Source organism: Sorex fumeus, unplaced genomic scaffold, assembly GCF_029834395.1.
Source record: "Sorex fumeus unplaced genomic scaffold, SorFum_2.1 ptg000013l, whole genome shotgun sequence".
NCBI lineage: Eukaryota > Metazoa > Chordata > Mammalia > Eulipotyphla > Soricidae > Sorex > Sorex fumeus.
The window spans coordinates 6,142,389-6,165,000 of NW_026606070.1; the positions used below are offsets into that span (position 1 = coordinate 6,142,389).

General features: G+C 54.6%; 1 protein-coding gene across 1 annotated transcript in view; it reads left to right on the top strand.

Annotated features, from left to right (window-relative positions):
• Positions 1-337: 337 nt before the first annotated feature.
• Positions 338-22,612, top strand: part of SCD5 (stearoyl-CoA desaturase 5) — a 152,386-nt gene continuing 130,111 nt past the window's right edge. The window contains 2 exon segments of the mRNA XM_056111383.1: positions 338-494; positions 496-626. Of these exon segments, the coding sequence (XP_055967358.1) occupies positions 418-494; positions 496-626 (208 nt within the window). The 5' untranslated portion in view covers positions 338-417.

Consider the following 22,612-nt stretch of genomic DNA (forward strand, 5'->3'; position numbering starts at 1 on the left):
CGCGGGCGGGATCCGGGTCCGGGGGCACGCCCCTATCCCCCCTGGGCCCGGGCCCGGGGGCGCCTTTCTCTTTAAGAGCCCCACCGGCGCCGCTGATTGGCTGTAGCTATGCAGCTCTTTCTGCCCGGTGCCCGCGCCGCCCCCGCGGTCCCCGCGGCTCCCCGCGCGCCCCCTCCCGCCCCGCGCGCGCCTCCCCTTCCTCGCCGCGCCGTGGGCATGGGGGAGACGCCAGCAACAGATGCGGGGAGCCCAGATTTGCAGCCGTAGGCCCGGCCGAGCGCCTTGAGGTGCGGAGACTCCTGCACCCCGAAAACACGGCCCACCCCCCACCCCTCCATCCTCCCGCTGCCCCCACCGGAGAGCTCGGTGGCGCCCGGGCCCGCGCGCCCGCCTGAGGCCGCCTCCTCTGCCCCAGCCATGCCGGGCCCCGCGGCCGCCGCGGGCCGGGCGCCCTTCCCCAGCGCCAAGGAGGAGGTCCGCGCGGGGCTCGAGGGCGCGGGGGGGCGCGCGCGGGGAGCGCCAGGACATCGTCTGGAGGAACGTCGTCCTCATGAGCCTGCTGCACCTGGGCGCCGTGTACGCGTTGCTGCTCATCCCCAAGGCGCAGCTGCTCACCCTGCTCTGGGGTAAGTGCTCCCGGCGCGCGCAAGCCCCGGGCCTGCCCCTGGGGGTCGCGTAGACCGCGCCTCCCCCCTCCCCCCAACCCTCCTCCGGGATCTCCAACTTCAGCCCCGACTCTGTGCGCACGGCCGAGTCGGGAGAATACCGGGACTCCCCGCCCCCCTCGAGCCTTATGGGGTGTTGGGGGGCCGGCGGGGGGCTGCAGGGTGCCCTGCGGGACCCAGGAGCTCCCTTCCCGGCCCGCCACTCGGCATCTCCGCGGGCCCGTTAAGGACGCGACGGGGGACGTAGGGCGTGAAGAGCCGGCACGGGCCCGCCTGGAGGGTCGCGCACGGAGCGGAGAAAGGGGATTCCCTCCCCGCGCCGGCCAAGTCCCCCTTTCTCTCCCCCTGCCCCCCAGCATCCGCCGCTTACTCTGCCCAGCCGCGCTCTCGGGGTGCCCGAAGTTTCTGGGTTAGCCGGCCCTGCCCGCCGCATCCGCGCTGCGCCGCCCGCACCGAGCCCCGACGGCGCGGCCGCGCCTACCCCCGGCGGTCCTGCCTCGGTCACACCTGCGTGCATCGGTCGCCTCCACTTGGGACGTGGCACCGCCCTCGCTGCCCCCAGCCTTGGGGGCCGGAACGCGTCCCCAACTCCAGCGCCGGACCCCCGGGGGCGCCGCGTGGGCCCCGCAAGGGCTACCGCGCTGACCTCGGGTCCCTGGCGCGCACCGCGGCCCAGCCCGCCGCCTCTGGTCTTTGGCCCCGGCCCTGGTGGGGGTGGAAGGCTTAGGGCTGGGGGATTGGGCGAGCGCTGGACGAGGCCCTCGGCAGCGGGCAGTGGGGGCAGGAGAAGCCCAGCCTCCTTGCGTCTCCGAGGGAAGACGCGCAAAGGCGCACATCAGCTCCTAATGCCGAGATGCACAAGAGGGATGTGGGGTCGGGCCTTCCCTGGAACCCCGAAGTCCCTGCTCTTGGAAGAGCCACACAGGGCTTGCTTGGGGGTGTGTGGCTGAAACCAGGAATGGGATCGAGGGAGTGCGGAGACCGGTAGGATCTTTTTGGGAACCTGGGAAGACTTTATTGTTATTGTTGTTATTGGTCTGGGGGCCACACCAGGAGGTGCTCAGAGGTTCCTCCTGGCTCTGCACTCAGGGATCACCCCAGGCGTGGACAGGGGACCATATTGGGTACCGGCAATCAAACCGGGGTCAGCTGCATGCAAGGCAAGCGCGCTGCCTACTGGACTATCTCTCCAGTCCCTTAAAGTCTCTTTGGAATCTCTGGGTGAGGCGGGACTGAAGACATAAACCTCGGGGCCCATCCAGTTCGATCCCCTTGCATTGCAGAGTCCCCTGAGCACCGCCTGGAGTGAACCCTGGGCACAGGGCCAAGAGTAGCAATTTAGAAGCCACAAAGATTAGACCTCGTTCCAGAGGGGCGCCAAGTGACTTCTGGTCTGTCCAGGAAACCCTATGGTAAAGACAGGGTCATTGTTCTGAAACCATTAGGCAAGAGGGTGCTCCCTTAGCTCCAGACTCTACTTCTATCCCGAGGGGGAATTAATACTCCCAGGACTTGGGGCCGGAGCCATAGTACAGTTGGGTAGGGCGTTTGCTTTGCACGTGGCCGACCTGGGTTCTGTCTCCTGAGCACTGCCAGGAGTAATTCCTGAATGCAGAGCCAGGAGGAACCAGGAGCATCGCCGGGTGTGAGCCAAAAAGCCACAAAACAAAACAAAACAAAACAAAAAACCCAGGACCTGTTCTTCCCGTGGGGTGGGTCGGGAGGATGTTGATAAACTCTTGATCATTATGTTTTGGTGCTCAAAACAAAGTAGTACTTTTGGGGGCTATTCTTATTGGGCAGGGTACTCCTTGCACAGTGCTCAGGGGACTCGGTGGTGTCAGGGATGGACGCCAGGCCGCTCCCTGCTGTGTCTCAGGCAGTCAGGCAGCTGAGCCTATATTTGCGGGACCTGGGCTTCTTCGCCTCCGCTAGAAACAGTGGCAAGGGCGCGTGTTAATTTCAAGGGCCGACACGGCAACTTTGTAACGTTCCAAACATTTATCCGAGCCCGGAGCGGTTAGTGACCCACCAACCCGCGGGACGCGGCTGGCGGGGAGGTGCTGCGGCAGGCGGCCTCCACTGGGCAACGCGCAGGCGCATCCCAGGCCCGGGTGATTGACAGAGAGCCCTGACCTGCTCCTCCCCGCCCCCCACGACCCCCTCCACCGCCGCCTCCCCAGCCCGCAGCAGTCTGGAGCTTCAGGGCCGGGCTCGTGCGCCCGCCCGTGGGCTGCTCTTCCTCTTCGGGGACCCGCGCTGTCAAGGAACTAGGCTGAGCGGCTCCACCCTGGGGTTGCCCTGGAAACGAGCCTCCCCGCTGCGCGCCCGTGGTGGCAGAGGGGGTGTGAGGGGTGCCGGGCGGGAGCAGGGTCTGACTTGCTTGGTGATGAGATGCTCATGCACCACCATCCCTCGGGTTGTTCGCGCACCTGCTGCTGCCTCTCCCGACTCACCTCCCGCCCAGGGAGTTGTTCGCACCCCCTTAATTTTTTGCTCGCTTTTAAAATCGCCCCAGAGATGCAGGGGAGACGCAGTGCCCCGTGCGTGCGGGCATGCGCCCTGACCTTGGAGCCGGCTCCCTGCACCCCTCTGCTCTTCTCACCCTTCCACTGTTCTGACAGGCAGGCTGTCTGTCCAAAAACGTGCCTCGAGGGCTGGGGAGATGGTACCAGGGTGAAAGGCTCTGTCTGGCTTTGCACGGGGCACAGCCGGGATTCATCCCTGAGTTTGGTCCCCCAGCCCTGCCAGGAGTGAGCCCTGCGCACTGAGCCAGGAGTAAGTCCTGAGCTCTGTGGCGGCAGGGTGTGGTCCAAAATCCAGCCAACTAAAGCAAACCGAAGCAAAACCAAATACCAGTCTATCAAAAAAACCCAGTGCCCCTAGGGTGGAGGGATGAGTTCGGGATTCTTGAGTACAAAAAGCAAAACTCCACTAGAGGAGAAATACTCACTTGAAGGCCTGAGCTCGCACAATTGCAGGGTTTGGAGGGCTGTTTAGGGGAGACCAAATTCCCGAAATGGCAGCCTGGGGACGGAGGCCAGCCTTGCTACTACTGAAGTGACAGTCCTGGGGCTTCTTCTCAGTGCACATGCTCTTGCCTTGGCCCCAGTTCTTCCAGCAGTTTTTTACCAGAAACTTCAGAACTTTTCCTGTTTCTCTGGTGTGTCCCACGAACCTGGGGAGTGTGTCTGGGGTGGTATGGTGGAGTTTTTTCCTCAGGGGACAATCCTGAGCAGGCAAAGTGTCTTCTGCAACTCTTTTCCATCCTGCCCAGGGTGCATGCGACCGGCTCAGAGGGCCCTGGCTTCACCAGTGTGGGGTGAGGGTTCAGAAAGTTCTGGAATACCAGTAAGATACTGTATATGAATGAGCGTTGCCCGGAGCTGGTTACAGGCAGTCCTCTGTCAACTCTCAGTCAGCAACTACCCATGGGTAGAGGTGTGCCTGATGTTGCTGGCTGGTGCTTAAATAAATAAATAAATAAATAAATTGAGGGTCAGAAACTGGCAGTGCCCAGGTTCCTGAGTATGTTGGAGCTGGGGATTGAACCGGGGTCTCCTGTATGAAAGGCACACACAGTCCTCTCAGCTGGCCTGCTTTATGCTTCTTTTTTTTTTTTAATTTTTAATTTTTTTTCCTTTTTGGGTCACACCTGGCGATGCCCAGGGGTTACTCCTGGCTCATGTACTCAGGAATTACTCCTGGCGGTGCTCAGGGGACCATATGGGATGCTGGGAATCGAACCTGTGTCGGCCGCACGCAAGGCAAACACCCTACCCGCTGCGCTATTACTCCAGCCCCTGCTTTGTGCTTCTTTCTTTGTGCTCCTAAGGTTACGGGAGAGCTCCAAGAAGGCATGCAGCAGGCTCCCTCTGCTGTGCCTGACCAGGGCTTCTTCCTGGCTCTGTGCTCAGGGATCGCTCCTTTTGCATCTGCATGAGACACTTCGCACAGAACCTGGTTCATAGCTGGTTTAGGTCATTTTTTTTTTAATAGCACTGTCCTCCCGTTGTTCATGGATTTGCTCGAGCGGGCACCAGTAACGTCTCCATTTCGAGACTTGTTGTTACTGTTTTTGGCATCTCGAATACGTCACGGGGAGCTTGCCAGGCTCTGCCGGGAGGGCGGGATACTCTCGGTAGCTTGCTGGGCTCTCTGAAAGGGATGGAGGAATCGAACTCTGGTCGGCTGCAAGGCAAATGCCCTACCCGCTGTGCTATATCGCTCAGTAACTATAATTATTGAGGGTCAGGAATTCGGTTCCCTTGCTTTTCTTTTTGGTTGTTGGGTCACGCCCAGTGCACCGGGCTTACTCCTGGCCCTGCCCTCAGGGATCACTGACTGGCAGGGCTCGGACCCTGTGCTGTGCTGGGGATCCAGCTCAGTTCAGCTGTGTGTGGAACTTACCCTCTGTTCTCTCTGTTCTGCCTCTTTCCCTTCAGTAGAAAGAATAAAAGGCCCCTTTGCAGCACAGTAAATTTTACAACCTGCTACAGCCGTGGGCTTGATTGCTTATCTTGCAGGGAGAAGATGTCTCTGGCTTTGGGACAGAGGTTCTTTCTCAAAGTCCCTAGAGAGAAATAAACACAAATGCTGTCCACTTTTCTCCACCCCCCCCCCTTTCATTCTCCTATTTTCCTCCAAAAGGTCACTATTTTGTGGATAAGGATCTTTTTGTTCAGCTGACAGCTCGCCTGCCTGGTCTAGGATTTTTTTTGCTTTTAGGGTTTTTATTTTTTTGAGCATTGCTAATTACAATTTCAGTAGAAACAAGGCCAAATCATTTCTCTTAGGCATTCTGGTTTAAATTCGCTCTTAGCCCACTCTCCCATCTCCTAGAGTCATCTTTTTGTTTTGTTTTGCTTGGGGGCTACACCCAACTTAAGTCTCATTCCTGGCTCTGGGCTCAGGATCACTCCCTGTAGTGCTCCGGGGTCTTTATGGGATGCTGGGGGTCGAACCCCAGTCAGCCAGCTAGCTCTCGGGACCCTTGAGTCAGCTTTTCCGAAATTCTTTGGGAATGTGTCTTGGCAGTCAAGCAGCCCCTGCCTGGCCTGTGTGTGGGCCTGGGTTTGATTCCCAGCAGTATGGCGTATGTTTCTCGGAAAAACCCAAAGCCTGCAGTGGATGGATCTTCTTCAAGCATCCCGTGCTCCCTCGGCCTTTGTTGTTGTGATTCGTGCATTTTTAATAAACAGGCAAGCACTAAGAGCCTTACTCAAGACTGGCATGAAGCAAAACAGGAGACTAGAGGATCCTTTTGCCGGCTTAATGGCTCCAACAAGTATAAATATAGGCTGAGGTTAACATGATGAAGTCAGGATTTTTTTTCTAACCCTGGTCCAAGGTCATTGCAAACGCCTATGATGCTGAGCACAGGGCAGGGCTGCTGAGGACAGACCACTTTCGCCCCCACCCCTCTGTGGCTCTCCCCACCCCTCCCCTCCGCCAGTGGCTTTCCTGGAGTCTGGCCTCGGAGCAGGGGTGAAAGTCGCTTTCAGAACTGGGGCAGGTGTCAGAGTGTGGGAGAGGACATCCAGGGCCAGTGGCTCCTAGGTCCTGCCCCAGAGGGGTCGGTCTCGTTACCCATCCTTGGGCAGCAGCTCCCCTACAAGGCACCTTCTCAAATCCCATGTGTGAGGCAGCTGTTTGACCTTGTTGGAGCATTTCACTTCTTGTTTTTATCAGGTATGCATATTGCATACTTTATAATAATTTTGTGCATATAATCTGGGCAATGAAAAATTATGATGATTTTTTTTTTTGAAAATCCATGGTTCATTGACAACACTGGGGATTTCTGTGCAGTTTTACAAGAATACGACATTGGGGCCGGAGAGATAGTACAGCAGATAGGCATTGGCCTTGCACACAGCTGACCTGGGTTCAATCCCCAGCATCCCATATGGTCCCCTGAGCACTTCCAGGAGTAATTCCTGAGTGCATAAGCCAGGAGTAACCCCTGTGCATCACCAGGTGTGACCCAAAAAGCATAAAAAAATACAATAGAACGATACCCAAAAACAATCCTGCAAATGAGTGCAGTCATTCTATGTCTGTCTCTCTTTCTGTGATTCATTTCACTCAGCATGACACTCTCCATGTCTGCCCATTTATTTTTTCTCTTTTGAGATTTATTTGTGAGACTCTGAAGCAAGGCTGGTAGTAGAGCTTACAGGCTGGTGCTGGAATTGGTTTGTGGGGGTGACTGCCAGTGCTTCCAGGAATACTGGGAAGTGGGGGGAGATTGCCCACACCAACTCCAAGAAAGCCTAGAGATTTCAGTCACAAAACCCGCACACCTGAATTTTCAGCAGATTATATCTTGGTGAGATCCGTCCTGAGATGGTGGAATCAGGCTGGGGATATGGTGGTGATTTTGGATTGTGGAAGCAAGTGGCTGCTGGTGGCTCTGATTGGGTGGGCACAGGTCAACCTGCCCCTCCCTCCAATTTACCCTGGTCTGTTCAGCCATGCATGGGTCTGAGCTTAACTGCGTCTTTTGATCTCTTTCAAGATTTATGGGTCTCTGAAATAAGGCCAATGAATCAGTTTGTATAGCTGAGCTGGAGGTGGTTTGTGCGCATGGCTTCCACACACATACCTAATCTTTGGCCGTTTAATTTCTTGGTAAACTTGAATCCAACTTGTTGGGACCAGCCAGAGGCACAGAGGCAATTTTAGGGCATCAGGAAGCCTGACGGCACCACCAGGCTATGTCCATCCCTTTATAAGCAAATTTCATGACTTCATTTTTTCCTAACAGCTGCATAGTATTCCATTGTGTAGATGTACCACAGTTTCTTTATCCAGTCTGTTCTCGGGCACACGGGTTGTTTCCAGATTCTGACTATACTGAATAGTGCTGAATATATGAGTGCAGATGGCTCTTCTGTATTGTTGGTGAAACTGGGTTGTTGTTTTTAAATTGAATCACTCTGAGATATGTAATTACACGGTTGTTCAGGACTGGGTTTCAGTCATACAATGTTCCAATACCCATCACTTTACCAGGGCACAGTTCTTTTGTTTGGGGTTGGGGGAGCACCTGTGTTCAGGGCTGGAGTGATAGCACAGCGGTAGGGCCTTGGACGCAGCCAGCCTGGCTGAGCCAGGTTTGATTCCTCCGCCCCTCTTGGATAGCCTGGCATGCTACTGAGAGTATCTCACCCGCACGGCAAAGCCTGGCAAGCTACTCATGGAGAATTCAATATGCCAAACACAGTAACAACAAGTCTCAAAAATGGGGACATTACTGGGCCCGCACGAGCAAATCAGTGAACAATGGGAGGACAGTGAAAGTGACAGTTATGCTCTGGAGTTACTCAGGGGACCCCTAGGGAATGCTGGGGCTTGAACCCTGGTCGACTGTGTACAAGGCAAGTGCCCTACACAGTGGCCCCACCAGTGCACATTTTCCACACCGATGTCCCCAATTTCCCTTCCGCCATGCACCACCCCCCACTTTGCAGACACCTTTATTTCTCTCGTTGTCTCTCTCTTTCTGTCTCTCTGTCTTTCTCTGTCTCTATCTCTCTCTCGCTCTAGTGGAACTCTTCTTTTTTTAAAATTTTATTTATTTATTTATTTTTGGGGAGGGGTTTTTTCCTTTTTATTTTTTTTGCTTTTATTTCTTTTGGTTTTTGGGTCACACCCAGCAATGCACAGGCTCATGCACAGGTTCATGCCCTCAGGAATTACCCCTGGCGGTGCTTGGGGGACCATATGGGAAGCTTGGAATCAAACCCAGGTCGGCCTCATGCAAGGCAAACGCCTTACTCACTGTGCTATCACTACACCCCCAGAAATCTTCTTCTTCTTTTTTTTTTTTGCTTTTTTTTTTTGCGAGGGGGTCACACCTGGCAATGCACAGGGGTCACTTCTGGCTCTGCACATAGGAACCACCCCTGATGGTGCTCAGGGGACCACATGGGATGCTGGGAATCAAACCCAAGGCAAATGTCCTACCCGCTGTGCTATCGCTCCAGGCCCAGAAGTCTTCTTATTTAGCTTTCTTTTCCCTTTTCTTTTGACTTTTTCGGGGAGCCATACGTGCTTGGCAGTGCTCAGGGATCACCGAGCATCTAAAGCACACACAGTGATGCCAGGAGTCAAACCCAGGTCGCCCCCTCTGCTGTGCCGTTGCTCTGACCTTGAGCTTGGTTTCCCGGAAGGCCACTTGGGTGGTGCTCGGGGGAGGACCCTGTGGCGCAGAGTCGGGCATGTACCCGGTGCTTGAACCTGCAACCTCGGGCCCTGAGAACTTTCCTTTGCTCTCCTGTGGCCTCTGGCTCAGAGCCTCCATCTCTTGCCTGTGATTCTCATGTGTCTGCAGGGCCACCGCCTCGGGGGTAGGAGTACGGTCTTTGGGGTCAGCGGGTCTGGGTTGAACCCCTCCACTCCTCCTGGTTCAGCTCTGGATACATCGTGTGCTGTCCTTACTCACAGTGTCCCTGACTGCAGCGACGCCGGTGACAGTGCAGCCATTGTGGGGATGCAGGAGGAGAGCCCGTGCAGGCCTGTCCCCAGTGGGCCCAGAAACAAACAGTGGCCTCCGGGCCAATGGTGTCCTCCTGCTGTTCCCTTGCTGGAGGCTGAAACCGTCACCCTCACTTCCCTGGCACAGAGTGAGCACTGGGTGAGGAGCTGACGGCGCTTTCTCTCCCCTGTTCTCTCCCCGAGGGCGCCGGTGGCCACATTAGGCACGAGCTGTCCTGAACGGTCTGCATGGATGGCCACGAGAGCTGTCCTCTCTGGACAGGCAGTGGTGGATTCCTTCAGCCTCAGGGTCATTCATTTTCCCTGTTCTCGCACCTTCAAACAAAGAAGGCTGCACTCAGAAATCCTCAGGGTGCCTTTAACTTGTTCTGACACGGGTGGGCCCTCACCCAGACCTCTGGGCTACAGTCTGCCAGAGTCATCTAGAAATCTCTAGCCTTTGTGTTTGTCTTAAAGCCACCCAGGTGCTTCCACTGCAGGGCAGCGCCGAGAACCAGGCGCTAATTCCCTGATTCATTGAGAGGAGAGGGGGTGTGCACCAGGGCAGGGGACTGGGGGGTGCTCTCCTCCGGGGAGCCCAGAAGGGCTGGGGTGAAAGTGGTATCGCAGCCACAGCACGGCGGGGGGTGCGTCGTGAGGGGAGGGGAGCATCTGGTGTTCACTCCTCCTGATAAGTGGGTGGAAAGGGGCCATGAGGGGCCAGACCCAGCTGACAGAGATGATGTAGGCTGGCGGATAGGGAAGGCCCCTCCCAAGGCACTTGATCATTTGACTTCCCGTTAATCGTCGATTTGCTCCAGCAGGCGCCAGTAACGTCTCCATTTGTCCCTGTTGCGTGCTAGTGTAGCCCAATGGCGTCTGTTCTCTCTAGGAACACGAAGAACCTCAAACCGATCGTTCATGATCTTGACGAAGAAGTCTGACCATCTGGTAGGTGGGCGGCCACTTGGTCTTTTGACATCCTGTGGAATCCAGTCGGTAACAGCTCTAGTCCAGCGGTTGTCTTTAAATCTCATTACGTGACCAGCCCATCTGATTTTCGACACCTTGGCAAATGAGACAGCGTCCCTGATTCTTGATCGTTGACGGATGTCGGAACTCCGGATTCTTTCTCTCATTTGAGTGAAACGTGATATTCCAAGCATAGTTCTTTCAATTCTTCTTTGGTAGACCTGAATAGCGTTCTCATCCTGTTTGTATAGGGCCCAGGTCTCTGAGGCGTATGTTAATGCAGGAAGAACAGTGGAATCAAAGAGATGTGTCCGGAGCCGGAGATTCCCAAGGCAATGGCAGTGAATTTTCTAGGAAGTAAAAGCCCTGAAGTTGCAAAGGCCAAGCTTGCAGAAAACAGGAACTAAGACCTGATCAGACCCTCACCTGGCCACCTGGTGCCAGCAACAGACTCTGAGGAAGCTCCAGCAGAAACAAAAGGTCAGGAAAGGAATTTCAAAGAAGACCATCAGCACCCCCAATCCTACACCACCACCCCCCCTCCGCAACCTCAGCAACAGACTTTTATTTTTCTTAAATTTTTATTAGTGAGACACCATGAGGTACAGTTGTAGACTTACAAATTTTTGTGCTTGGGTCTCAGTTATACAATGATCAAATACCCATCCCTCCACCAGTGCCCATTCTCCACCACCACCAATCCCAGTATCCCTCCCTCCCCCTACCCCCCCATTCCACCTTTCCTCTGTGGCAGGGCATTCCCTTTTGTTATCTCTCATTTTGAGTGCTGTGGTTTGCAAAAGAGACATTGAGTGGCAATCTTGTTCGGTCTATAGTCTACTCTCATCACGCATTTCCCATCCTGAGAGGATCCTCCCAACACCCTTTACTTGGTGCTCCCTTCTCTATCTGAGCTGCCTTTTTCCGTAGCATGCGCGGCTGTCCTCAAAGCAATGGAGTAATCCTCCTGGTACTTATCTTGGCTATTCTAGGGTGTTAGTCTCCTATCTTGAACAACAGACTTTTACCTAGGTAGGAGCTCCACTTGGGGGCAGGTTGGAAAAACCCTATAAAGGCCACCTTGAACAAAGGATGGGCGTGCAGATGCTGTCCGAGCCCATGGGCTGTTTGTGCCCACATGGCCGAACACATGTGGTGCCCGCATCTCCCCTCTTGAGATGTGGACTTTCAGGCTTTCATGCCTAATGCTGGGGTGTGTGTAGGGGCTCTCTCCTCCCTTGGAGAAGCCCAGGTTCTCATTTGAGCGCGTTACTCTCCACTCTCACCCACTTTCTCTTCCTCTTTCCCACCAAAACCTCGAAATAAAATGTGTTTTCCTTCAAAGCTTGTCTACTCCTGAAATTCTTTTCTGCGAGGCGAGATGAGAACCCAGTAACCCTGGGTCCCGGGTGGCAGAGGCGGATGGGGAGAAAGTGACCGTCTCTCTCCTCCGGCTTCACATCTGCCACCCGAGGGGTCCGCCGCCATCAGAGACCCCGCAGGCTGTGCAGGGCTGGGAGGATACTGGCCGGGTACCCTGGGGCTGCATCTGACTCTCACTCCTCTGCTGGGTGCTGTGCCCATTTCTAGAGTGGACTTGCAGGGAGAGTAAGTGGAGGGAAAGACTGGGCGGGGCTTGGGTTCTAGGGAGTAGTGGGAGCCAGAACCAGCTCTGCCATCTCGTCTGATCTCAGGGATGCGGAGGGGCTGGCTTGGGAGCAAACACACTACGAGATCTCCCCCTCTGCCCTGGGGTGCCAGCACCGGTGCGTGCATCTCCCTTGGGTTTATTTTTGTCTTTATTATTTTGGTTCTGCGGCCATACCTGGTGGTGCTCTGAGTGTTCACAGAGTGTGTGTGTGGGCTCTCTCACAAGGGCACTTGTTGGCCTGGCGCCGCTTTGGCTGATGGCAATGGGCGAGCGAAGGAAACGAGGGCCAGACTGGGTGGTCAGTTGCAGTTTATTCCAACCTAGACTCCCTCAGCCTCCTTCCAGTTTCACCCCCTCGTGTTCCTCCTCGGACTGTCCCCCAGGCTAGTCTCTCTGCTCAGACTCACAGCCTTAGCCATCCGCTGGGAGTGTGGGGTAGCAAATATGAATAGGTCAGACAGCACAATCAACATATGTGAAGAGACGGAAGTGATAGCACAGCGGGGAGGGCGTTTGCCGTGCACGTGGCTGACCCGGGTTCGATTCCCAGCATCCCATATGGTCCTCTGAGCACCGCCAGGAGTAATTCCTGAGTCCAGAGCCAGGAGCATCTGGACTCCAGACCCCTGTGCATCAACGGGTGTGACCCAAAAAGCAAAACAAAAAAGAAAACCAAAAACCAATGTGAAGCCCTTCCTTCTGGGGAAGCTCTTCTAAGACAAAGATCTCTTCCTGCTAGGACATCTGCTCAAGGGCAGAATCTAAGAGCATATTTCTCTTTTCCTTCGTCCATAACCATTTAAACAGTCATTGTGATTCTACTTCTTAATAATATTAGTCGTTCTGTATGGACACGGTAAGAGATATATTAAGCTGAAAGGGTGGCTCTCCTGGGGACATCTCACTCTATATTCCAGACCACAGTCCTCAGGCCAGATTAGTCCTTCCGTTAGGTTACCCATTAGGGTCCTTATACAGATTTTTCTCTTTGGGTCATGACAGAATGTGTCCATGACCATGCTCTTAATTTATTATAAGTTTTATGGCATTGGCTTGTCCCATTTTGATGTGAGGGTAGCTCACAGCTTGGCCTGGATCCATCCAGTTCCTGTGTCGGGACTGTAATTTTGGGGTGCTAGGAACTAAGGGCAACTGAGGCTTAAGTTGAATAAATATAACAGATGCCCAGGAGTAAATATTATTCGGAGTCTATTAACTCCCAAGTTATAAAAGCATAGCATTGACTGTCTTCCTGTGTCTATACAAAAAGGACATTGTTCTAAACTATGCAAAGGACACAAGGGAAGGAGAAAAGCAACATTTCAATGACAGATGCAAAGTTCAGAGTCCTTAGAAGAATCTGACCTCACAAGTCACGGGGTCTGATTTGTGGATATAGGTGATTAACAGACAGGGGAAGCAGAGCACAGGGGGGCGGGGTAAAGATAAACACAGAGGAATGAGAGTGCCTCGGGAGCGCTGTGATGGGGGTAACCCAGTCAACCTAAACTTGCAGCAAGGGGGAAAGGACAGAGGAGAAAGGACGAGTCAGTGTTATCCTACAGTGCTCCAGGATTGTTCCTGGCAGTGCTCAGGGGATGTTGGGGATTGAACTAGCATTGCTGTGGGCAAAACATGAAACGTTTTTTCTTTTAAATTTTTGTGGTGGGCTGTCACATCCATCAGTGTTCAGGGCTTACTCCTGGCTCTGTGTTCAAGAGTCACTCCTAGCAGGGCTTGAGGGCTCTTACGTTCTTAGGGATCGAACCAGGTCAGCTGCATGCAAAGGAAATGCCATATCCAGGGTACTATCTCCAAAGCCCCCAAACATGCATCTTAAGCCCAGTGCTAAATCTCTGGTCAGTTGAACCTACTCATTTATTTGGCTTTATTATTGGTTCTGATGAGATTTGGAGATGACCGCTGGACTAGAGCCATTGCCGACTAGATTCCACGGGATGTCAAAAAATCACGTGGCCGCCCACCTATGAGATGGTCAGACTTCTTCATCAAGACCCTGAACGATCGGTTTGAGGCTCTTTGTGTTCCTAGAATGAGCAGATGCCTTTGGGCTACACTAGCATGCAACAGGAATGAATGGCGACGTTACTGGCACTCGCTCAAGGAAATTGATGAGTAATGAGACGTCAGATGATCAAGTGATTCCTGGCTGTGTGCTCAGGGGTCACTCCTGGCAGTGCTGGAGATCAAACTGGGGCTGGCAGCAAGCATAGCAGGAGCCATAGTCCTCTACTGTCACTCGGGACCCCTCAACCTGGGTTTGAGTCACTGGTCCCCAGCAGTGCACATTTCAGCATGGTTGGTCCTGTCTCTCCATTTCTGTAGCTGTTGGGGTCACTTCAATGACTATCAATTACTAGGAAAGGACTCGCTCTGTGCTCTCAGGACCATCGATCGCAGCATCAGCTGGAGGCTTGATAGAAATGAAGACTCCAGGGCTGGAGCGAAAGTATAGCACGGAGGGTGTTTATTTTGTGCACAGCCAACCTGGGTTCAGTCCCGGACCACATATGGTCCCCCAAGTCCACCAGGAGAGATCCTTGAATGCAGAACCAGGAGTAATCCTGGAGCACTGCCTGATTTGACCAAATGCCAAAACCAAAAGAAGGAAGGAAAGAAGGAAGGAGGGAAGGGAGGAAGGGAGGGAGGGAGGGAGGGGAAGAGAAGAGAAAGGGAAAGAAGGGAAGAAAAGAGGAGGGAAGGGAGGGTGGAGGGAGGGAGGAAGGAAGGAAGGAAGGAAGGAAGAAAAGAAGGGAGGGAGGGAGGGAGGGAGGGGAAGAGAAGAGAAAGGGAAAGAAGGGAAGAAAAGAGGAGGGAAGGGAGGGTGGAGGGAGGGAGGAAGGAAGGAAGGAAGGAAGGAAGAAAAGAAGGGAGGGAGGGAGGGATGGAGGGAGGAAGGGAGGGAGGGAGGGAGAGAGGGAGGGAGGGAGGGAGGGAGGAAACCTCTCAGGGCCCAGGAGATGCATTGGGAGGTCTTGGCAGCAGGAGCCCAGGTTCAATCCCAGCACCTCTGGGGTGATCCCAACACTAAGCCCGAGGTAATCCCGGAGCACCACCAGGTGTGTCACCCTCACCCCCGTCCCCCACCAGGAAAGCACCGAAGACTCTCAGCTCCCGGAGCGACAGTCCAGCGGGGAGGGCACTAGCCTTGCATGACTCATGTTTGATCCCCGCCATCCCATAGGGTCATAGGGTCCCTGGAGCATCGCCAGGAGTGATTCCTGTGTGCAGAGCCAGGAGTGACCCCTGAGCATCGCTGGGTGTGGCCCCCAAATCCAAATTAAACAGACAAATGCGAGAATCTGGGTGCCTGCTTTGTGATAAGAGCCATGCGGGTGGTTCTCTAAGCGTGCCCAGCCCGGGCTGACCTGCTGACCAGAGAAGCTGCCCAGAGCCGGGCTTGCCAACCCTTCCTCCGCCTTTATGCCCCCTCCCTCCGCTCCCCCTCCTACCCTCAGCCTCCTTGTAGCTTATTTTAGAACACGTCGGATCCTGCTTCTCTTGCCAACAAAAGACTGTTGCTAAAATCTTTCAGCTGGCAGCAGCGATGTTTAATTCATGGGCCGGAGAATTAATTTTATTTTCATGAATAGAGCCGGGGCAAAGTGACTGGGAGGCGGGGGTGCCTGGCCTTTGTGGGGACCCGGCTTGTCTGTTTAACAGCTGAGCCCTAAAAGGTGAGGGAGTCCCCCCGGGGGCGGGGGTGCCCGCCTCAGAATCTGCAAGGGACAACAAAATTCAGCTGTAGTTGGAGAGAGGCTCCTTAAAGGTGCTCAGGGGGGGTCCTGGGGTGCCACTGACGGGGCAAGTGGTTCAGCGTGAGGCCCCGGCATGCACTTATTTCTATACTGGAGGGTCTTGGGGACTGCCCTTGGGTGCCAGGGATTGAACCGGGGCCCACGGCATGGCAGGCTTGTGCCTTAGATCACCTCTGCACTGTCTCTCTGATGCGCTGAGTCTACTTTGAATTTTCTCTACAAGCCATGAGATGGGCTCTGTTAAGGTGACTCGGGGCTGCCCCTACCCTCCTTCCCTGGGACAGCCATTCTTCCTGCACAGGAGCCCTCGACGGCCTCGGTTTTCCTGGAACATTGCAGCTGCGGTGTCAGGGTATCACTGGCATCTTTTTTTTCCTTTTTTTTTGGGAGGGGGGGTCACACCCGGCAATGCACAGGGGTTACTCCTGGCTCTGCACTCAGGAATTACTCCCGGCGGTGCTCGGGGGACCCTATGGGATGCTGGGAATCAAACTTGGGTCAGCCGCGTGCAAGGCAAACGCCCTCCCCACTGGGCTATCGCTCCAGCCCCATCACCGGCATCTTCAGGGGGGTCGAAGTGCGACCTCGCCCCAGGTGGCTCCATCCTCTCTATCACCCCTCGCGTCCCTCCTGACCTTTCCTCCTGACCTTGTCCCCAGACCCCCCCAGCACCAAGCAGCCAAGGGGTTCAGTGTGGTCAGAGCTGGTCACGGTGCAGGAAGACCCAGGCTCTGTCCGACGCTTCCCTCCCTTCTTCCCTCCTCGTCATCCTCTGCGCCCTGGCGAGGTTCTGCTTTGGTGGTTTTGTTTTAGTTCCTGCTCCAGTTGGCTTCCTACCCCAGTGCTTGTTTGGATAAATACTGTTTTTTTGGGGGGGAGGGTTGGTGGGACTGGGCTCGAGCCCCACTCGGTGGAGCTCGGGGACCCCTGATGGTGCTTCATGGGACCATCTGCAGTGTCAGGGATTGAACCCAGGTCAGCAGGGCGGGAGGCCAGTGCCATCTGCTGTGCCCAGGCTGGGGTTAGTGTGACCCCGAGGCTAGGAGGGGTTCGGGGAGGGAGGCGTTGAGGGCCACACCTGGCAGTGTGCCCGGCTACTCCCAGTGGGCAGCCCAGGGATGAAAGACGAAGCCCTGTCCAGGGTGCTTTACGCTTTGTACATTCTGTTACTCACGTGTTTGCATGTGAGTAATAGAATTAACTGCCCTGGGACCTTTCTAGGCAAGCTTGCATCTTATCCCTTATCGTTTTTTCATTTTTATTTTATTTTATTTTTTGTCTTGTTTTGGGACTGTGCTCAGTTTACTCCTGACTGCACTCAGGGTCACTGCTGGAAGGTTCTAATGACCCCAGGGGATTCTGGTGTATCCAACCCGGGTCAGCTGAGTGTACAGTAGGCTGCCCCTGCTATCACGCTGCCCCTTAGCTTTCTGAACTTAGAAGGGAAAAGGGCCAGAGCAATAGAGCAGCGGATACAGCGTGCGCCTTGCATGTGGCTGACCCTGGTTCGATTCCCATAACCCCCAGGAGTGATTCCTGAGTCCAGAGCTGATCCAGGAGGAACCCCTGAGCAGCGCCAGGTGTGACCCAACAGCACAGCAAAAGGTTCCCCTTTCCCGGAACTCTGTGAAGGAAAGGATGGGGGGCTAGAGGCCATCATCAGTGCCCCGGCATCTGAGGGTCTCTGTGCCGCTGTGTTGAGGGGAATGGAGAGTTCTTTGGTTCTTCTGGACTTTTCTGGGTGGGCGGAGCTGGGCCTGGGATTGTGTTAGCGCCCCTCCCCCCTCCTCTGGGGGATTGAGTTAGAAAGAAAAATATGGAACTTGAGTTACTCAGAAATGGTTGTTGATTTGATTTAGGTTTGGGGGTCACTCCTGGCGGTGCCCAGAGGCTTGTGGGGTGCCAGGGACTAGCCCCTCGCCTCCTGCACACGAAGCCATGCTCCAGTCTGCTGAGCTGTTCTCCTGCACCCCACCACTGAGCCATCCTTCTGGCCTTTCCTTTCTGGAAGGGTTACTCCTGGCTCTGTGCTCATGACTCGCTGCTGCTGGTGCTCCTGGGACCGTATTTGGTGCCAGGGATCAGACCCGATTACCTACCTGAAGGGCAGATTCCTGAACTCCGGTACTGTCTCTTGACCACAGTCGATGCATTTCAAATAAGAAATTCTCTGCAGTGCATCTGCATATTTTCATAGATCAAGCATAAATTTACTGTTATGCTCTTAATTTGTTTCCCTAAATCCAAATTCTCATCGTAACGATTCAATGAAACCACAAAGTTATCTAACTTTTGGAGTCTATCAAATTTTGGGGGGAGGAAGACGGGATTTGGACTGTACCTAGCAGTGCTCAGGGCTTCCTCCTGGATTTGTGCTCAGAGAACACTCCTGGTGGGACTCGTTATGAGATGCTGGGGATGGACTCTGGGTCGGCCACAAGGCAAGTGTACTCTCTCACCCACTGTACTCTCTCTCTGGCCCCTCCACTGTGTTCTGCAATCGTGTTCACCGTGCCCCCCTTTCTCAGCCTGATCATTTCAGTAGTCACTTGCTTCATCTGCCAGGTGACAAGCATCTCAGTGATGAAGTCTCAGCCAGATTTCTGTTGCGTAGCCTCAGATTTTACTTAAAGGGATATTTAAATGTGTGCAGAACCTCACCAAGGATTTACTTTTCATTTGCACAAACTAGGGACATTGACTCTGAGACAGAAGGTGCTGACTCTATGGCCAGCCAGACCTTTTGCCACAGAGAGCATGGAAAAGGGAATCTGAAGGCGTTTGGCCCCGGAGTCCCTGTGAGCTTGGCTCCTTGGAAGGCATGTAGAGGGTTCAACTCTTTGTCTCGAGCGTGAGACAGAGACTGCGAGTGCTGTGCCTGCATTCCATCACTGCTTCGTCCTTGGCACTGTGAGTGGCGTGGGGTGACGGGTACTGGAGCAGGGGCTTACTCTGCGCACTGATGTAGCAATCAAGGTTTCCAGGGACAGTGGAAATTTCCTTGATTGCCCTTGAAACAGCGGCTGTGTGGCAGGGGATCAAATATCAGCAGACTTGGAAATGCAATGAGACAAGGAGAGCAGAACGCGGGGGGTTAGATTGATTTGCCTCTTGTCATTGTTAGATGAATATAACTGCACGTGTACAAGATGACAAGGTTTTAGCTCGGTTCCCCGAAGAGGTTCGATGACTTATAAGTCCACCCTGTGGCCCGAGTGAGGGAGGCTATCCCTCGTGGCAACTGCCCTGCCCTCTTCAGAAGAGCATCCATCCAGCAGGTAATTAATTCCTGCTGATCCTCCGGAGCCAGGAGCCACTGGGACACGTGCCGGGTCCTGCCGCCCTTCCAGACAGGTATGAGTGATGGAGAGCACGCTTACCCCTTCCCGAGTCCATGCCCGAGACTGGAAATGCACCCGTGAAGGGTCACTCCTGCGGAAGGGTGTCAGTCCTTCTGCGCTGACATAAATGGGGCTGTCAGAAGCTTTTGCAGATGGAGACCACACTGATCCCCCTCCTCAGCCCCCTGGCCCTCGGGGTGTCCCTGAAAGCATGTTCCACCCTGGAGTCTCTGTGAGCAAAAGGAGATGTTTATGCATAAGTGTGACAAGTGCAGGGGCCAGACAGATAGTGCAATGGGGGGCACTTGCCAGGCTGGGGTCCCTGAATCCTATGGTCCCTGGAGCTCCCCAAGAATAATCCAGCTGTGTGCACTCACCTTCAAAAAAGTGTGACTCATGCCCAGGGAATCCCCCACGCCCCACATCCACTCTCAAACAGGGGGGAATGTGGCAAGGGGAGTATGGCATAGGGAGTGTGGCACAGGAAGAGTGTCACAGTGAGTGTGACATATTGAGTGTGGCACAGGGAATGTGGCACAGTGAGTGTGACATATTGAGTGGCACAGGAAGTGTGGCACAGTGAGTGTGACATATTGAGTGTGGCACAGGGAATGTGGCACAGTGAGTGTGACATATTGAGTGGCACAGGAAGTGTGGCACAGTGAGTGTGACATATTGAGTGTGGCACAGGGAATGTGGCACAGTGAATGTGAGATAGTGAGTGTGGCACCATGAATTGTGAGGCAGTGAGTGTGGCACAGGAAGTGTGGCACAGTGAATGTGAGGCACAGGGAATGTGGCCCATGAACTATGGCCTAGTGAAGGTGGCACAGGTCATGTCACACAGGGAGTATGCTACAGGGACTGTGGCATAGGGAGTGTGGCCTACTGAGTACAGCACAGTGACTGTGGTGTGGGGGGAGTTGCTGGGCATCACGGCTCTGATCAGTTGGTTCATTTTACAGGTGGCAGTGGAAGGACCGGTCCGGGTCCTTGACTTACTAAACGTTATGGTCATTTTCGGGGGAGCGCGGGGTTCTCAGGTGAGACGGCCCAGTTTCTCCAGAGGCATGTGCAGCTGTGTGGCGATGAGCACTTTGGGGGATGCTCTGGGCTTGCGGCCCCCGTGGATGTTCCCGTTTCTCCTCAGGAGTCTTCTGCAGGGGACAGCCCACCCGCTCCTGCGTACGTCTGCTCTGGGCACTGGTTGGGCGGGGTCAGCTGGTCCCAGGGCCAGAGGAGGGAGAAGAAGGCAGGCAGCGGCAATGGCGCAGCCGGGGCAGGGCAACTGGCGTGACTCTTATTCCCACGGGGGATGGGGACTGAGTGTGGGGACGGCCTGCAGATTGGGCAGGGCGTGGAGAGGGTGTGGACAGGGCATGGGTGGGGTGTGGAAAGGGCGTAAAAGGAATGTGGAGGGGTGTGAGGCAGTGGGGGTTGTGGAAGGTGTGCAGGGCGTAGAGGGGCATGGCATGGTCCCTTCTTTGCCCAGCTCTCTCTCCTCAGGCCTGCAGCTCCGGGTTGGGTGCATCCTGGTCGGCCCGAAGTGGCCTCTAGCCCCTGCCCTCCTCCGCTCCCACCAAGGGCAGAGAGCTCGGGGCCCTTCTCCCTGAACTGCATTTTGTACATTGGGTATTTTCTGCCACTGGATGCTCAGCAGAGCCTGGGCCTTTATTTAAAAATAAAATAAAATATACAATCAATGAACTCAGTTTTTCTGTAGTGCTGGGGATCAGAGCCGGCCTCATGCATTTCAGCGCATTAGCACGAGCCAATTCCAGACCCGGGAGCCCAGGCTTTAGAGAGACACGCCGGCATTTGGGGGAAGGGTCGCCAGCAGGTAGAGAGTCCTTGGTAGAGAGTTGATGACCCGTGAGTGTCTGTGCGAGTGAATCACGTTCCTGAGAGGGCATGAAAGGGAGACCCGGTGGCTGCTGGATTCTTCAGGTTTCAATGGTGCCCCCTCAAACGAGCGGCCCCGATAATTGTGAACGCCCACAGGCAAGAACAAAGGGAGCTCCCTCTTCTTTGTGGTCCTCCATACGCACCAGGCTCGCACTCTGCAGGAGCTCTGCTTGCATCCGCCCAGGATGCACATTCTGTGTTGATGCTGGGGACCTCGACAGCAGAGGTGTCGGATGGAATTGGCAGATGTGTTGGCCTCAGGGATCAAACTCCAGGCCTCACGCTGGCCAGGCCAGACCCACACACTGTATCACTGTCATCCTGTTGTTCATCGATCTTCTCGAGCAGGCAACAGTAACGTCTCCATTCTAGACCTGAGATTTTAGCAAGTGCCACATTAGAGGCTCTTTCAGGGTCAGGAGAATGAGACCCATCATTGTTACTGGGTTTTGGCAGATCGAATACGCCATAGGAAGCGTGCCAGACTCAGCCGTGCAGGCAGGATACTCGTGGTAGCCTGCCGGGTTCTCCAAGAGCGAGAACTAGTCATTAAGAGGTCTGGGAGCTTGGTTTTATAGTCTCTGGATCTTGACTGTTGATGGGGTTACATGGCGCTGGGGGCAATTGGTAGCTGCCAAACTACTGGAAGATGGGGGATCTGGGTGGAGAAGGCCCAGTCCTGATCTGAGCAGGCTTGGAGATCTCAGCCCTGGGTCCCGCATGCTTGGGTTCCTCTGCCGGTTCCTTCATGTATGAGGCTTGTACGAGTGTGTGGAGAGTGGTCTTAAGCATGACTGTGGCTGGGTCCCGGAGGTCTTTAGCTACCGGGGCTCTGCTCAGGGCGGGGAGGAAAACTCACCCCCCCCCCACACACACACAGAAAGGGGCCCCGGTGAGACCCACACAAGGATGTTTTAATCTTAAAAGAGTATTCAGCACCGTGTGCACGGCCCTGTGCCACCAGGGGGAGAAGTTGGGTTCCTGGATGGAGCCATACCCCGCCTCCCAAGCTTGTTCTTTGTTGTTTGGGGGGCCACGCCTAGCTATGCTCAGGGCTTACTCCTGGCTCTGTGCTCAGAACTCCCTCCTGCTGGTGCTCAGAGAGTCTATCAGGGGTGAAGTGGGTTCGGCTATGTGAGAGGCAAGCACCTTAACCCTGTTCCTATCTCACCAGCTCCACACAATGTATTCTTTAAAAGTCATTTTTTAAAAATTTACTGACCTCAGAGGTGTCTTTAATGAGCCGATCATAGGGGCAAAGACAACAACACAACAAAAAACAAACAAAGGGAGCTACATCAAGTTAAAAAAAAAAGCTTCTGCACAACAAAAGGAACTCAAGCTATAATTAAAAGGCACCCCACTGAACGGGAGAAAACAATTGCTCACAGTAGATCAGATGAAGAGGGCTAATACCTGAGATCTGTAAAGCACTCACAAAGACCAGCAACAAAATATCCAAAACCGGGGAGAAGATATGAACCGACACTTCCCTGAGAGTCCGGCTTTACAATCTGCCACCAGGGGACGAGCTGAGTTCTCCTGCTCTGCTGGTTTTGTTTTGTATTACAGTCACACCCGGCTCTGCTCAGAGCTTGCTCCCAGCGGTGCTCAGGGGACCATATGTGGTGCCGGGGTTCTACCCTGGGTCACCTGCGTGCCAGGCAAGCCCCCTGTGAGATGGACACCCCCCCACCTGCACTGCTTGGTTGATTTCCATAGGCACAATGCAGTGGTGGTTTGGTTGGAACGAACTATGAAATCTGTAGAACCTTCTTGCCAGCTTCCAGGGCTTTGGGAACCAGAGGATGCTTTGCC